The 16,594-nt window shown below is 41.8% G+C and overlaps 1 protein-coding gene across 1 annotated transcript in view; it reads right to left on the reverse strand.

The window, feature by feature from the left end:
• Nucleotides 1-14,590: 14,590 nt before the first annotated feature.
• The window catches only part of COL9A2 (collagen type IX alpha 2 chain), a 60,951-nt gene continuing 58,947 nt past the window's right edge, over nt 14,591-16,594 (reverse strand). The window contains exon 32 of the mRNA XM_088153377.1: nt 14,591-15,988. Within this exon, the coding sequence (XP_088009503.1) occupies nt 15,789-15,988 (200 nt within the window). The 3' untranslated portion in view covers nt 14,591-15,788. The remainder of the gene's footprint in view (nt 15,989-16,594) is intronic.

Consider the following 16,594-nt stretch of genomic DNA (forward strand, 5'->3'; position numbering starts at 1 on the left):
CCTTGTCTGGGCTAGTTTGAAAAGTAAACTCTGGTGACCATCTGACATAATGGAAGACACAGTCCATGGACCAGGGGCAGAGCATTTTAGAAACACATTTGCAGTGGGAGACATGACAGTCCCCTCTCTGTCCTCCTTACTTTTCTCATTACAGAAACGGAGAAAAAAAGAAAAGACAAGCCTAAATTGAGTGGAACAGGCGATATGATGTGAAGGCAATCCCACGCTGTCAGCAATAAATTTGGCTAATGGTCACTTAAATTTTAAAAGGGCAGCGTGTGGCGCTTAATAAAGGAAAATTATTGGAAGGACCAGCCAGAATCAAAATAAAAAATTTAAGCAATGCAGATTCAGTCTCAAATTGCAGATCCATTTTTGTGCATAGGGTTGATTAATTGCACCCGGAAGCCTCAACTGGGCCGTTTTTAGCTGAAAGGACCACCCAATGGTTACAGCCACAGGTGCCACTGGAGTCTTGTATCAAGTGAAGGAAGGTGTCTTTTCTAGCTTGCTTTCACAGCCCTCACAAAAGATATGTTTGTGTGTTGGTTTGCTTCGTTTCTGGCACTGCCCAACTTCAGGCCGACTCCAGGCAGCTCGCAAGATGAAACAACAAAATAAATAGAAATACAATCAAGGATATCAATAAAACTGCAAATTACAGGAGTTGCAGTCACAAGGGGAGAAGGCTGCATTGAAGAGGCTGTTGTGGAGCATGGGCGCTTTGCTGCTTAGTCCCTGGTCACATAGGCAAGGGCAGTTGTCCCAAAGGAACAAACCCACATTGCATTGACACCACATGCATCCTTACACCAATGGCAGGAATTACGTAATGTGTGCCAATTCATGTCATTTGCACAATGACGTCAGGAGGTCATTGTGGCTTCTAACAGATGGGAATGACTTTGTAGGTATGAAGACTCATGTGTGAAATTAAATGCTAGAGATATTCCCAGGATCTTTAGAACAGGGTTCCTCAACCTTGGCGACTTGAAGATGTGTGGACTTCAACTTCCAGAATTCCCCAGCCAGCTGGGGAATTCTGGAAGTTGAAGTCCACACATCTTCAAGTCGCCAAGGTTGAGGAACCCTGCTTTAGAAAGATAATCTACACCAAGGAAGCCATTCAGAGCCAGGCTGATTCTGCACTTTTCATGCAAGCTATTGTGTGTCCATATACTGTACACATGTATGTGTGAATTTACATGTATGCATGTCTATTTCCAGGAGATTTTGCTTACTGGCAGCAAACAACAAAGAGGAATTTGCCTGCTCTCTCTTGGCAGGGAATTCCAGAGTGTGGGCACCACCACTGAGAAAGTCCTCTTGTGCATGTTAACCAGGCGTGTTCCTGATGGCAGTGAGATCAAGAGATACTTGAATGGATGACGTTTTTTCCCCCCAAAACAACAAATCCTACACAGAGTTCTGTTGCTGGAAACAGAGCTCCAACCAGGAAAGTAGTTATGGGAAGGGAGGGTCAAGATCCCTTGAATGGATCTTCTTCAATAACCTGAATGCAGCACTTGCAAGAGGTTGATGTTTCCAAGACCTTCAAGCAGAAGACAATCCAATATAGGCTGTATTTGTGCAACCCAGCTATGTAATTAACTCATGTTCTGTGTTTGTATGACATATTGAACCATCATCTAACACAACAGACTGGGTCCATGCAACAGACTAAGGCAAACCTAATTAGGATGATCATTAACTAAGCTTAGCATGTTTTATAAAAGTACTTGCTAGATCTTTCATTAACCTTGTGAAGTGCACAGAGTGTTTTAGAGCGGTCCAAAAGGAACGTAACTGTACTTAGACCTAACTTTTCCACAAAGGTGTGACGCTGGTACCCTAACCTTAGCTAGATGCAAACATATTCTCACCCACTGCTGAAATCAACTGCATTATGATAGCTACCAGATCTGGGTGGCAAACATCCAACTGCAAATAAAAGCAGAAAAAATCTAACCCTTTGGTGCCATTGCGATCACAGCCCACATTACAGCTTTGCCTCTCCTGGGAAAACAGCAAACCAGCCTACAGACACACATCAACTAGACATGGCAACTGAATGGCAAATAGAATTATTAATGAGGGTGATAAACTTTCCTTTATCCCCTTGCACCCTTTGGGACTTAATAGATTGGATTCTTGCTGCTTTCTGAGTTTGGTTGATTTCCTACTGATGTTTCATTAACAGGAGAAGAAACAACATTAGGGTATGCCCATGCACTGGTGATGTTACCTAGACTGGTGAGGAAATGTCTTTAAGAAAACAACCAAACTCAAAAAACACCGAGAAATCAGAAATTCAGCCCTGAGCTACAGATATTCTCTCCCATTGTGACTATTTATTGCAAGGGTTAGGGTTAGTGTTAGGGTTAGGGTTAGGGTTAGGGTTAGGGTTAGGGTAGGCCTGCTCTCCCACATTAGGAGGAAGAATAAACATGGAAGGAGAGGTATGGAAAGAGACAGTGTGAATGGGTGCCATAGATCTGTCTCCAAGTGAGTGTGCACAGTTTTACAGATAGCATCTTGGAAGAAGCAGATCTACAGTGTCAGATTGCCTTCTTTTCTCATTTGTGTGAGTTTTGGTTCCTTTCCATTTCTCATTTCTGCAAGTATATCCATTCGTTTCTTTCTTAGTGTGGAGAGCTGAATAAGAACTTGGGTTGAATCAACTATTTAACTATAAGTAGAGCATTTCCTGTATGTTTTCAGGGAGATAGAGAGATGGGTATCCTTTCTTGTATCTTTCATGCAGCATCCTTAAGAATGGAGTTGTTATTATTGTGCCAATCTGGAGCTGGTAGTGACTAATTGATTGCAGAATTCAGGAAAGAGGCATGTTTCAAGGTTATGCTGTCATACCTCCTTATCTCTTCCCTCTCCTGCTGTAAATGCAAGGTCAGTCTATTTGAATAGCAGTCAGAGACTTGGATCAATTCACATAATAAAGCTACTAGGAATCTAGCAATGTGTGTGTAATGATTTCACATCATAAAGGATATTCCCCACCCCAATCTCCCTTTGTAGTTATCTTCTGTCCTTATCAGTTGTAAAGCAATTATTTCTGTATTGGAGATCTTCTGCGAGTGTTTACACTTGCTCAAATTGATCAATGTTCTGTACAGGATCTATGTAATCTTCAGCTCTTGCTCTTGGCAATTCTGGCTCAAGAGACCGGGGACTCCCTCTAACATGCTGGCTTTGAAACTAAGAAAATGGCTCTTTGTTTTGCACTCTTTTCCATTGTTGGTGATTTGGAGGGGAGTTTTTCCACCACGATTCATTTGGGGGAATTGGTCGATTTTGGTTATTCTCATTCTCTTAAAAACGTCCTAAATTTATCTGCATTTTGATGCATTTTTTTTTTTAAAAATCATTTTTGTTTGCCGTTCGTCCAATGCACTTTTTTGGCAAACAATTTCTGCTCATATCATGCAGGTTTATGAATTATTTTCATGAATACATGTGTTTTTATACAGCCATTTCCCTAATGAACTTTCACTGATGAACTGCATTGCAAGTTTGAGTTCCTATATTCGTTAAAACAAGTGAAAGGTGAGAAGTTTACGTTTAAATATGAACTGAAGGACTTGCTTTCTGATCCCTATCACTTCATTCTTCCTGGTGTTAACATGTTAAGGCAACTGATGAGAAACAGGCCTTTGAAACCTCCTCTAGAAGGAGGAGAAATAATCTAGAAAGATAAAAAATGCAGACCTCACAAACAAGCTGCATTTCCAGATCAGGCTGCTTGGAGTCTAAGAAGAAGAAGGCAGCCAGATTGAATGGGAGGCCAAAAATTTCCCTGAGTTCAAGCAAATCTCACAACTCCAATGTGTGCTGATCAAGAGAAAGAAAAAGAGACACTGAGACATGGGCAGCTATTTTAATTTTAAAATATCCTTAAAACTGCTCTTGCGATTTTCATTGCAAATTCATTGCCTTGAAAAGGTGTGGAAAGTTCATCTTCAACTGTTTCACCTCTGTTGCTTTTCACTAGTTAGGACTGGAGGACATCAACCCAAACTCATCAAAGATTTGCATGACTTCTTTGCTGGTGAATCCATCACTTTTGAAAACACCTCTTTTTGGGGGGATTGGACCCTTTACCCCACCCCACCCCATCACTGGACCCTCCACCCACCCCACCCCAGCACTGAAAATGAGTCAGGGATATCTGTGGGGGTGGGCTGAAAAAATTAAAAATGGTGGCTCTGACCATGCAATGAAAGAGCCAGTCTGGTTTAGTGGTTAAGGCATCAGACTGAAAACCAGGAGACTGAGTTCTAGTCCCGCCTTAGGCATGAAGGCAGCAGAGTGATCTTGGGCCAGTCCTTCTCGCTCAGCCCTAGGAAGGAGGCAATGGCAAATCCCTTCTGAAAAACCTTGCCAAGAAAACTGCAGGGGCTAGGCCAGGCAGTCACCAGGAGTCAGAAACTGACTCGAAGGCACACACACACACATATACACACACACACAAAGATACATGTAAAAAGGGGGGAGGGGATTTAGTCACATGGTTGTTCTCATTACCTTGACTTCTTTTTAGCATCCCTGCAGATGTCCTTGAATCATTCCTGCCCTTTTGAGTTGGAAAACAAACAGTAACTTTAAGCCCTTAAATTGGCATATGGAAGGAAGGAAGGAAGGAAGGAAGGAAGGAAGGAAGGAAGGAAGGAAGGAAGGAAGGAAGGAAGGAAGGAAGGAAGGAAGGAAATGTCCAACCCTTTAAATTAGTTCCATCTGCATTTTGATGTGTGACAACACCACAAAAATGTGAATAACCTTTGGTCAAAAGGAAGGTTGCTCACCCTCAGCATAATAGTTTACAGACTTTTACAGCACAGGTCAGAACCTGAGTATAATGCCTCCCAAATTGTAAGTACATCCCTAAACAGCCCTTCCAAAATTAGCCATCAAATTGTCAATTGAGGCTGAAGAGGAAAATGATTAAATCCATGGCTGCCATCATTGTGACTGTATCTGATTAAATCATTTTCAGTTAAATCATTCTAACTTTGGATGCTGACCCTAACTCAGGGGCATCTGCAGGGGGGTGGGGTATCAAAGTCAAGATAGTGGTCACAACTGCATGATTGAAGGCCTGCTTCTTTTTTATGAGGGGTGCACATACATCACTTGGAACCCACAGTCACAGCCAGCGTCTTTACTGTTGTTAACCCCCTCCCAGCCTGTGACCGCCCCTGCATTTGGACTGTTGCATCCCAGAGCTGATCACCTGGGCAACCCTGGGACAAAGTTGGAGAGATGCCAAGGCCTGGTCTTCCCCAGCCACATTATAATGAGCAGGTCTACCTTCCTTGATAGTGGCATCTGCAAATGCCACCACTTTCTTGCCAAAAAGCCATGGGGAAAGATGGCTGGCTCCCCCTCAGCTGAGGCTGCCCTTCACCCATTTTTGAATGAAGAAAAGAAAGTCATTGACCACTGTAGCTGCACAAAATTCTCTCATGCCCAGGGGTTCCAGCCATTGCCTGACCAAGCCCAGCTTGTTCTGTGTGAATGAGACTGGGGAACCTAAGGGAAAATTGTCCATTATCCTCACTCTATTGGACCATTCAGGCTTGTATTTATTAGGGCTGCGCATGCTTCAAAAATGAATTGGAAAAGGAGTTTTGGCATTCCTGAGAACCCAGTACAGTATTCATTATAGTCACTTAATTTTTTCAGGCTTCCTTACAAGGTGCAGATGCTTTAAAAATCAGATTGATATGAATTAGTTGGTTTATTAAAGCAGCCACCTCTTTGTTTTTTAGGGTCAAGTAGAAACCGAAAAAAGTCAGGCTGCTTTAATAAGTAGCAGAGAGGTGCTGTGTTCACACAAAGCCCAACATAATTCTGCCTATGTTTGAGAATCACCTAGCTCATGATTTGCTACCAGACTGACTATACATCTTCTGCATGTAAGGGATGTGCTGCTGCTCTGTCATGGGGTGGAGCACGAAGGATCACTGAGTTATCCATGTTTAGCTCCATACTGAGGTTTTGATCTTTGTAGTACCACTGCATTAATAATGTAGGCTTTAGAAAAGGTCAGGCTCTTTGACAGCTGCCTAAACCAAAAGTGATTCATTTCCATTCATGATTCTCACAGAGTTCTCTTTAACAAGGTTTATTGAGATGAACTGAATGGAGTTACAAGAATTCTAGCAGCTGAACTATTTCCCATTTAGAAGTAATCTATCTCCATGCACTTTAAGATAGAGACTTTCTGATTTACTTTATGACAGACCTTTTATGATCTGGTGATGAGACAGGACTGTTCGTTGAAAATGGAGAAGCTGGCACCTGGCTGGTCTCTTTAATCATTATTGGCCTGGGAACCATTAATTACAGAAACTGAACTTCGGTGTGCAAAAGCAGCAGAGATAATCTTTTTGCTAGCTAGACTAAGAGTATGCTGGCAAGGAATGCCGATACACTCAGTGGTCTTCTCCTCTTCCAATCATCTTTTTTTCAAGGTTACCTATATCCTCAATCTCTTCTTAGAGGTACCAGTTCCCAGTCTTCTTCTTTCCTTTCCACCAGTTGTCTAGTCTTCTGAACCACCAAATGTGGCCACCAGAACTGGACATTACTACTCAAGTTGGCAGTCTGATCAGTACAGAACAGAATGGATCTATTAGTTCCCATGATTTGAAACTAGACTTTTCTTGATGCAGTCTAAAACTGCATTTGCCTTTTTTGCATTCACATCAACACTGCCAGCTCATACCCAGTTCCAAGATTCATTTCACAGGTACTCTTACCAAGCTGTGTACCCTTAACTTTGCACTGGGTTTCTTTTTTTCTAAGTAAAGAACATTGCATGGGTCTCTGTTAAATGGCATTCCATTATTTTTAGTCCCAGTTTCCTAGTTATAGATTGAAACCTGAAATTAGAACTTTGAAACTCTTAGCAAAATCCACCACAATTAAAATGTGAGGATCTCTGAGCAATTATATTTTTTAAAGTGGAAACTATCAAGGATAGCCCTCCCACAAACCGCAGACATGCCTGAGCATACAAGTACATTCAAGCATGGGCCAAGTCCTTCCTCCATTTCACATCTGCTCTGTCTACCAATTCTGATGCTTCTTTTTTGAATGGCACACAAACTGATATGCTTTTCTGTTTTGTGAAGTTTCTTGTGGCATAGTGGTCTGTCTTTGGAAAGCGAACAGTGTCCCCTGGTGCTAGAAGGGAAGAAAATTCCCTTTGGATCTGAAGTATGAGAACAAGGAAGGGTTGATGCTGTTTTGATGCTTTGTATCACTATGTGAAAGCCAAGTTAGACATTCTTCATGGGGTCTCTCTGGCTGCAGAAGGGCAGAAAATGACTTTCAAGGCCCTAGCATTCAGGAAGAGGAAGAAATAAGAAGTTAAATGTTAAGCTGAAATTGCAACCTAAGATTTATTAGAACAGTTACAAGTTATTCCTGGAGACAGATCAAGGTGATGAATAATTGGTCCATAGAGTCACCATGAGTCAAGTCCAACTCATTGGCACCTAAATAATATTCATTTTCATTGTTTCACAGTACAATCAATGGCTGTTTGGTTATTCTAAGGAGAAGAGGAACTTGATCCACAGAAAAGAACATTGGTGGATGAAGAACAATCAGAGCAAAACAGTTCTACAGTTCTAATAAAAATTTTAGACAAACAATAAGAGCTGCATCATTCCACTGGAGTTTTGATTGACTGTTGCTTTAATCTGAATCTGAACTTTATCCTGTTGTGATTTATTTGCATTTTTTAAAAATGCACATCACTTTGAGGGCCCTCATGAGCAGAATAACAATTTGAATTTACTTTTGATGAGTAATAGCTTGGACAACTGACTTTTGATGGCTTTTTAATTTAACTGTGTTTGCCATTCCAGCTCAGCAGTGGAAGAACTCCAAAATAACTTCCCCTGAGACATTTGGAACAGAGCAGAAGGTAGGTAAGGCTTTCATCTATGAAGTATGGATAGGTCAAGAAGAACAATTTCCTTACCTCCTCCTTCCTCCACCTCCATTACCTCCCCATACTGTTGGGGTCAGGTTGGACAGCCTTTGACCCCATCCCAAGGTGGTCACTGTGATGCTGACCTTCTGACCTGCAAGTTTGGTCAAGCCTAAGCAGAGTGAAGAGAAACATCTCTCTGGCATGGCACCCAGTATCCATGAAAGGGATACAAACTTTATTCCCAGCACTTTCAGTTAAGATGGTGTGATGGAATGGAATTATGAAGGCCAGGCTCAGGGAGAAAAACATTTTCTTAGATCTCCTGAGGAGCATGGGAGATACAAGAGGATGAGACTGGCACCTCCCTAAGAAATTCACAATGTTGTGGCTGGCGTTACTTGGGAGCTGGGGTTTCAGTCTGGGAAGATTCTTGCTAGAGGTTGTAGCTAATAAACATAGCTGGACTGAATTTACATGGTCTCTTGGAGTTCCTTGGGCTAGGCCTGACATCAATCTTCCCAGACTAAAACCCCAGTTCCCAAAGTCCTCCAGCCACAACATTGTGAATTCCTCAGGGAGGTGCCAGTCTCATCCTCTTGTATCTCCCACGCTCCTCAGAAGATGTAAGAAAATGTTTTTCTCCCTGAGCCTGGCCTTCATAATTCCATTCCATCACAGATGGGGACATAACCTGTGTCAGTTCCTGACCACCCACCCAACTCCTTTCCCACAACTCAGCCACCATCGATCTGCTTGTGTAAGATGAGGCTTTGCTTCATCCCTGCCCATTCAGTACCCATCTCAAATCTCTTTGTTGTTGACTAGTTATCCTTGGTGGCCATTTTTATGTGTTTTATTTATTGTATCTTGTTATTATATTGATGTCTTGAATGTGTCAGCTGCCCAGAGTCACATGTAAGAGAGGGGCAGCAACATAAATTTAGTAAATAAATAAATAAATCCTAGTTATCCTCCCTTCTCCCTGTAAATACAGAGGGGTTGTATTCTGTATTGACTATCCTGGAGCCCAGGGTTATCTGCAGGATATGGTCAACAAAGTCAAGGTGATGGCTTTTGGGGGTAGCGCTTTGATCACACTATTGTGTCCATCATCTTGCTTTTCTGACCACACCCTGTGGACACCTCATATGCCTGTTCCATGGCTTGACATCAGCTATAGCTTTCAGGTTTTCAGTCCATCACCTTTGCAGCTATTAAGGGCTTCAGTGTTTCCTTGGCAAGCAACTTGTATTGATTCAGCTGGTGGCACAGTGAACGAGGTTAAAAGGAGTGGATCCCTTCTGTTGAGATAATTCTTTTTCCTCAGCCTTTCGATTAATTTGCCCCCTCCCTACTTCCCGCACTTCCAATAGAGCCTAAGTCAGTTCAACAAGGCAGAACAGACTATGAAACCAATGTCATATAGGTCAGGACTATTTTTATGCAGTAGCTACAGTAACAGAATCTCACAAGTCTGAATGTGCTTCCCCCTCCCTCATTTCATCTTTGTGTGAGCTAGGCAGGGGCTTGTCTGAGACATTTTCTCAAGTTATTTTTTTGGCCTGGGTTCAAGCCCTTCTTATCTGACTGTTGCCTTGGTAGTAACTCTTCCTCCTGTCCTCAGACATTCCCTCTGCCCTCTACTTCTGATGATGCAATGTGTCAGTCCCATGATGTAGACCAGGCCAAGAAATAAACTCCACAGAAATCCAAAACTACTTTTATTGAAATGGACAATCATAACAGAACCTTGCAACTCCAATTATGTTTACCTTCTCCCTCTTTTATGTTCATGTGAATTGGGAGGTGTCTGAAACAGTTATACATACTTTCTTCTTGTTTGGGGCTTAAGTCACACTTTCCTTCTTGCTTTGGTACTGGATCTCTCTCTGTCGAGGTCATCTTCCTTACTCTCTACAGAATGTAAGTCAGAAATGTAGGTCACTAGACAAGGGTTTGAAGGTTGGGTGATTTTTTTGGTGTTTTAGATTTGGTCTTTGGTCAGCTTCTTGAGCTGATATTCATAGCAATTTGTTCTAGGTCTCCATTACACTTGAAGGACCTGTAGGCCTTGAAGGTTTCAGCAGGTGGCAGTACCTGGCCTCCTTGCCTGGGCCAAGTGGAGTTGGGAACTAGTTAGTGCTTGGATAGAAAACCACCAGGAATTCCAAGCCTGAAGGATACATTGGGAAGTTGGAAGGCTCTGGTGAAGCATTTTCATGTTGCTGAGAAAACCATATGGATATATCCACCAAGTCATCAGGAGTCAAGTTTGACTGGGAGGGAGGGAGGGAGGGAGGAAGTAAGAAAGGAAAAGGAAGAAAAGGAAGAAAAGGAAGAAAAGGAAGAAAAGGAAGAAAAGGAAGAAAAGGAAGAAAGAAAGAAGAACAATTTCTATTTCACTTTCTTTCAATTTCCCCAGAAGGCTGAGATGACACAGCTATGACAGGGCTGTTTCTCAGCTTGCTTGTACCAGTGATTTATTGCTATTCAGGCAGACGTTGGGAAGATCGGGTGGCCTTTCATTCCTGCAGAAATGCTCCCCGCTCAATCTCTCTCCCCTGTCGCTTTAATAGCATCCTATCTTCTATTTATTCAATGAATATTTATGAAGGTCCTTAATGAAGAAGATGGGAGCGTGCAAGGGAGAGATGGGGGGAGAGAAAGAAAAAAGGATTTTTTTTTCATATTTGCCATTTGTCAAATGCATCAAGGAGCTTTGTTAGTATGCAAGTGGCTTAATTTCTTGATTAAATTTCATTTTACAAATATAATATTGGAAATTAACTTCTGCCTTTTTAGCAAGCAAGGGAGGAGAAAGGAGTGGGACAAGGAAGAATGGACACTGTTTTCCTAAAACGGAGGTGAGGGGGTGTCATCTGGATGGTTTTTTTAAAAATCTGCTAGAGGCTAATTAACAGATCTATGATTGTGTCAATGGGCTCCATATAATAGCCACAAAGAAAGGAGAGTTAGCAGGTAAAGATCTACAGATGCATTTGTATGTTTTTGACTCCTGATCAGGAGGCACTACACGATCAGTTTTGTCCTTGTGGGGACTCTCCAGGCATAGGTCTCCTCCATACTAGATGCTTGCATGAGATTTGAACCCAGAGGCCTTGCACATTTTTGCTCATGACAAACTTGGTGTTAGTTGGTGTGGGGGCAATTAATAGGCTATGCAAACTTTCCCCATTTGATCTGTTTATGGTTCAATGTATTGCATAATCCAGAAATGGGATAATTCAGTTATTGGGTTAACCATGCTGGTGAACATATAGACATATTGAAATCATGACAATGTCTAGGAATGTGTATTTAGACTCAATTAATAGTACTGGATTTAATTTACAAACTAGAACCAACCAGTGAAGAGACAGGGTTCCCAAACTGTGCTAAGACCCAGTTTGTTAAACCACTGTGTCTACCAAACAACTATTGGGTTCACATATCATGTTATGTCAAAAACCATGATTTCCAAACTGCAGTAGACTAAACCCAAACCATACTAATGGTATTATGGCTGCATTCCACCCAGACTGAACTTAACAAAGGTATAACATAGCAGGGAGCACCACTTAACTGGGTTTGGCTGATCTCAGAAGTGAAACAGGGCTGTCCCTGGTTGCTATTTGGATGGGAGACCACCTGGGTATTTCAGGGTATAGGTGGGCCTAAATAAATGAAAGAAAGAAAGAAAGAAAGAAAGAAAGAAAGAAAGAAAGAAAGAAAGAAAGAAAGAAAGAAAGAAAGAAAGAAAGAAAGGAAGGAAGGAAGGAAGGAAGGAAGGAAGGAAGGAAGGAAGGAAGGAAGGAAGGAAGGAAGGACAAAAAAACAAAGGTGAATGTTAGCCAAGTTTAGCTGGTTGTGTGAATGCAGGCATCTGGCCACCCCTGTTATGTGAACATAGTGAACCAGTAGCTTAGTATGAGTTAAGGAATCCAACCCAAGTTTTGTGGCTTATCACTTTGTCAGAGACAGGAACAAATGAACTATCTTATCCTGTCCTCTGCATCAGATCCTAACCAGCCACAACAAACCAGCCTCACTGCTACACAGAAATCAAACCCTGTGGCCCCCTTTCTAGTTTGGCAGCACCTTGACATATCCCAGTAGCTGTACCCCCAAGTCTAGCTCATTCCCAAATGCGGTAAGTCCCATCTTCAGTCAGCCACACCGTACTACTCATTTTACAGGGCAATATGGCCAATTTCTATACCAGAGAATAAATGGATGCCAATAGAAGAGAGTATCTGTAGCTCAGGGTTGAACTGTGAAGTCCTTGGGGTTCTCTGAGCTTGGTTGTTTTCTTGCAAATGTTTCGTTACCTGGCTAGGTAACATTAGCGCTAAAGATGTTACCCAGCCGGGTAATGAAACATTTGCAAGAACACAACCAAGCTCAGAGAACTCCAAGGATTCCACATAAATGGATGCCCATATTGATATTAGGAATGGCAATATCCCAAATCGGACCAGGGGGAGGAGATTTCAACACCTCGGGACACTCTGTCACTCACTTGAGGTTGACCATCTTTGAGAAGAGGAGTTACAAGATCAATGTTGATGCAAACCAGTTGAGTTTAGGAGACACAACTGTTTCTTGTGGATTAGATAGAGGTGAGGTTCTCTTGCCACACTATCTGAGGACCCCCATAATAAGTCAGAGACATATTTTAATGCTGGAAAAGGTATTGGAAATATCACTATGTCTATGTCATTCTCACTCTCTTTTTTCCTGTCCTGCATCAGTGAAGCCCAACCTTTTCCAGATGCCCAAAGGCTGTTCCTTCAGTTGCAGGAGACCAATGAAGACTAAATAATCTACTTTAGGGATCTCTCTTCCAGGGCAAGTTGCCCCAAAGTTTCAGCTCAGCTGGGAGACCCTACTTCGCTCCTATTTCTTTGGAAGCCACACTGACATCAGAACAAAAGTGGTGTTCCAATATTACTTAGCAAGCTGACCACTTTGGGCCATAATGGAACATCACACCATAAATGGAACAACATACCATGGACACAGAGAGTTTGAGGGGGAGAATGCTACCACACCCAACTCATTGAACTTGTTTGCTCCATTAACTCATTTTTCTGGCTAGGCACATGTCAACAGAAATAACTCACCCACCCACCTCTGCAACCAGATAAACACTTATTGGCTGTTTCAGGCTGATGTAGCCACCTCTCCTGGTCCTTGGTCTGCCTCTTCCAATACCTTCTGATTTTTCACTCCTTAAAGAGCATGTGAAACATTAGGGAAACTATCTGGTATGTTGGGTTGCCGGAGTCTGAAATAGCAGTGAAAGAGTGTGCCGATGTAACGCAGTGCAAGAGTGACATTGCCTAAAAGGGAGATTGTGTAACAATTGCCCATGCTGAAATAGCGCAATAGGGTGAAAGTGAAATCCTTAAGAGTGCAATGCTAGAGCCAAGCCCTTCCACAGCAGAGGAATCCCCAGAGCAACAGTTGGAAACTGTGTAGAAAAAGGAAAAAGAGAGAAACACTAAATTTAAGTCAGTGTTTCTTAATCTTGGCAGATTGAAGATGCGTGGACTTCAACTCCCTTGCTTCAATCTGCCAAGATTAAGAAACACTGATCTAAGTGCTGCCCTCCATGAAATGCTACCAAAACTCAGCTCCATCAGCTATTTTTTTTCACACTTCTGTTGCATCTGAATGGGGGCTGAGGGAGGACTGCCAGGAGGACCTTAGAGATGATGAACCGAAGCCCATGGCCAGACCCACCCCATTCATGCTGCGTCCCCGTGATGGGCTTGTGTTCTTCCAGCCAACCAATGGTGCCAAAGAAGGAGGGCAGCAAAGCTGGAGGTCCTGGCCAACGGTTCTGCCCAAAACAATTATTAGATCCGTGACGTGTTTTCTTTATTTAATGGATCCAGTTTTTTTAAAGCAAACACTACATTTGCAAACTAGAATCAAACACAGAACCGGAGTTTGTGTGAGCAGACTTCAAGTTTAGGTAACATTTAAGTGCCGGTGCTAAACTATGTGAAAAGTCCTGTGTCACCTTGATAACTATGAGATTTACTGCAATGTTTTGGCTTTAATCCAGTGCCTGAAGGAGACCAAACAGAAGGCATACTCCTGGCAACCTATAAGATGGACTTTTCATTGACTGAGTCATGGTTTGCTTAACCAAGGTTTATGGAATAAATCACAGCTGGCTCTGTCTGTATAACATGTTAAGCCAAAACTATGATTTACAAACCACAGTGGCTGAATTCCTGGAACACACTGGGCCTCTGTAAACACTACAAACGCACACACACACATTATCATTTAGTAGCTATTTTCACACTTCACCCAATCAGTTCTAAACCTCATCGCTGCATTTTCAAACAACATGTAGAGCTTGGCTAGCTGTAAGCACATTAATTTCTTTGTGGTTTCATGTGTTGAGTGGCCATTCAGTTAGTTTATGATTCAGTATACTGAACCCAGAAAATGACTTAACTCAGTAAGCAGGTTACAAGTGTTGTGTGAACACAGGGGTTTCAATGTATGAAAGCTGTGAGAAATGTCCCTTACCCCCAAATGAGTTTTAAAATTGGAGTTAGGGAATTAGCATTTATTTCAAGTCTTACCCAAAAGTTTCCATTCCCTTCTCCTTACACCCACAAAACCTGGGCCTTGTGACCACTTAACTATCACAGAACTAAAGGAACCTTCCAGAGTAATCCAAACAGACGTCTAGAACAAGATCAAGATCCAACATTTTTTCATGAAGATGATTAATCAACTTACAAGATTAAATTATTAAAGAAAAACTGTTTTACAAGTCTGTTAAATCAAGAGAATCGGACACATCTGTTAAGTTCATTGACATTCATTCTTCATTTTGTTTCTTTTCTTTGGTGGAGAAAAATATTTTTAATTAGTATTTATTTTAAAAACCCTTATTTTACAAAGATTTACAACTTTGGGAAGATAATTCAGACTGAGTATTATGCATCGTTAAATAATAACTGAAAATTGCATAATAGAAAAGGGAGAACAAAAAGCCTAATTTTGCAATTAAAAAATGCAATGAGTTTGGATAGATCAATTCCGTCAACCAACGTAATATAATTGACCAAAACATTAACAAATTAGACACTCAGTAGAAAAGCAGCTGCAATGATCAGGGTGTGGGGGTCAGTAAATCAAGAATTATCTCAACTCACTCATGGGATTTTTCTTCGAGAGAGAAAGCCATCTTGTAACAAATTTTGCTATATTCTTTTCCCATGATGAGGTGCTTGTAAGAAGTAAACCTCAAGCGAAAAAAAAACCTTTACAGACAGGAACAAAATTGACACCATTTTTCAAGTTTTTTTTTTTTCATATCCTAATTCTGAATTTCTCCCACATAGTAACACTTCACATAAATTACCCTTAACAAATTACAACAAAAAAATGCTACCATGTGGAGCTCTCCATCAAAAAATTACTGGGGCCCAAAATGAGAATTTCCCCTCATTTCCCCATGATATCATATAGTTTGGAGGGGCTCTACAATTCCTTATAAATTAAAAAAAAGCAATTTTTCAATGAAATGCTCAAGCTTGATCCAAGATACCAGCAATTTTTGCATGGAGGTGAATCTCCATTTGGCGCCACTCAGAATGTCCAAATGTCTTCTCACCAGTGAAGGCGAATAGATACGAATGGATACTCAAATCCAAGCAAAGGTTTCTCATCAATCAAGAGGTTTTGGATTGGTGGTTTCCCCATTTCTTTGGGCCCCAGTTGCTTAATGCCAGTAGTGAAGCTTCTGCTGAATCAATGATGTCAACCATGGAACTGATCTTTCACTTGACAACGTTCAGTATGAAGGTCCTTTGACGGAACCTACTTCAGTCAGCTGAGCTGAGGCAGAGGCCCCAAGGCAGACAACAGCCTCGCAGAATCCAGGAAGGCCAGGAGGTCCAGGTAAACCAGGACGTCCTGCTTCTCCTGGAGCACCTGGAACACCTCGCTCTCCATGTTTACCGTTGACAGCTTGACCAGGCTGACCAGGGGGACCTGGAAAATGAAAATGAAAGAATATATGGTTTGTCCTTATGTGCCTTACCCCCTTCTACAACCACTATTGTTTCTACAAGCTCTAAAACTACCCTCACCTCTAAAAGACTTGGAAGAAGTTTCAGAATTCATTTTCTATTAGCCACTTACTTGCTGCCATCACCTCTCAGGAAAGAAGGCACGAACAACAGATCTTGGATATATCAGCAAAACCTAACACCTAAGCTGATGCAAACTGGAGGTCAACCAGATCCATATGGCCAATACTTCAGATCTGGTGAAGAAGGAACACCAGCAGGAAAAGAGATGATACACACTGTACACTGATGTCCCTTGACAGCTCCAATGGTCTCTACAAGAACTAGACCTGGGAGCTTTTGATGCCAATTGTTCAGAAAGCAGTGGTAGGTAGAAGACACAGTGGTGAAGCTAGACATCACCAAAGAGTTTCTATACCCCAAGGCCTCTTCTTCCATTGCTTCTTCTGACCACTGTTCTAATTCTTTGGATATATATCTCTCATTCCCTTTTGGTGAGTACAAAATCTATCTGATCCATAACTGAATGAAGATGTATAACATTCCCCAAAGTGGTGCCCTCTGGACA

Source organism: Python bivittatus, unplaced genomic scaffold, assembly GCF_059951505.1.
Source record: "Python bivittatus isolate LINGU-HERP-01145 unplaced genomic scaffold, Pbiv_v1 ctg000040_np1212, whole genome shotgun sequence".
Lineage (NCBI taxonomy): Eukaryota > Metazoa > Chordata > Lepidosauria > Squamata > Pythonidae > Python > Python bivittatus.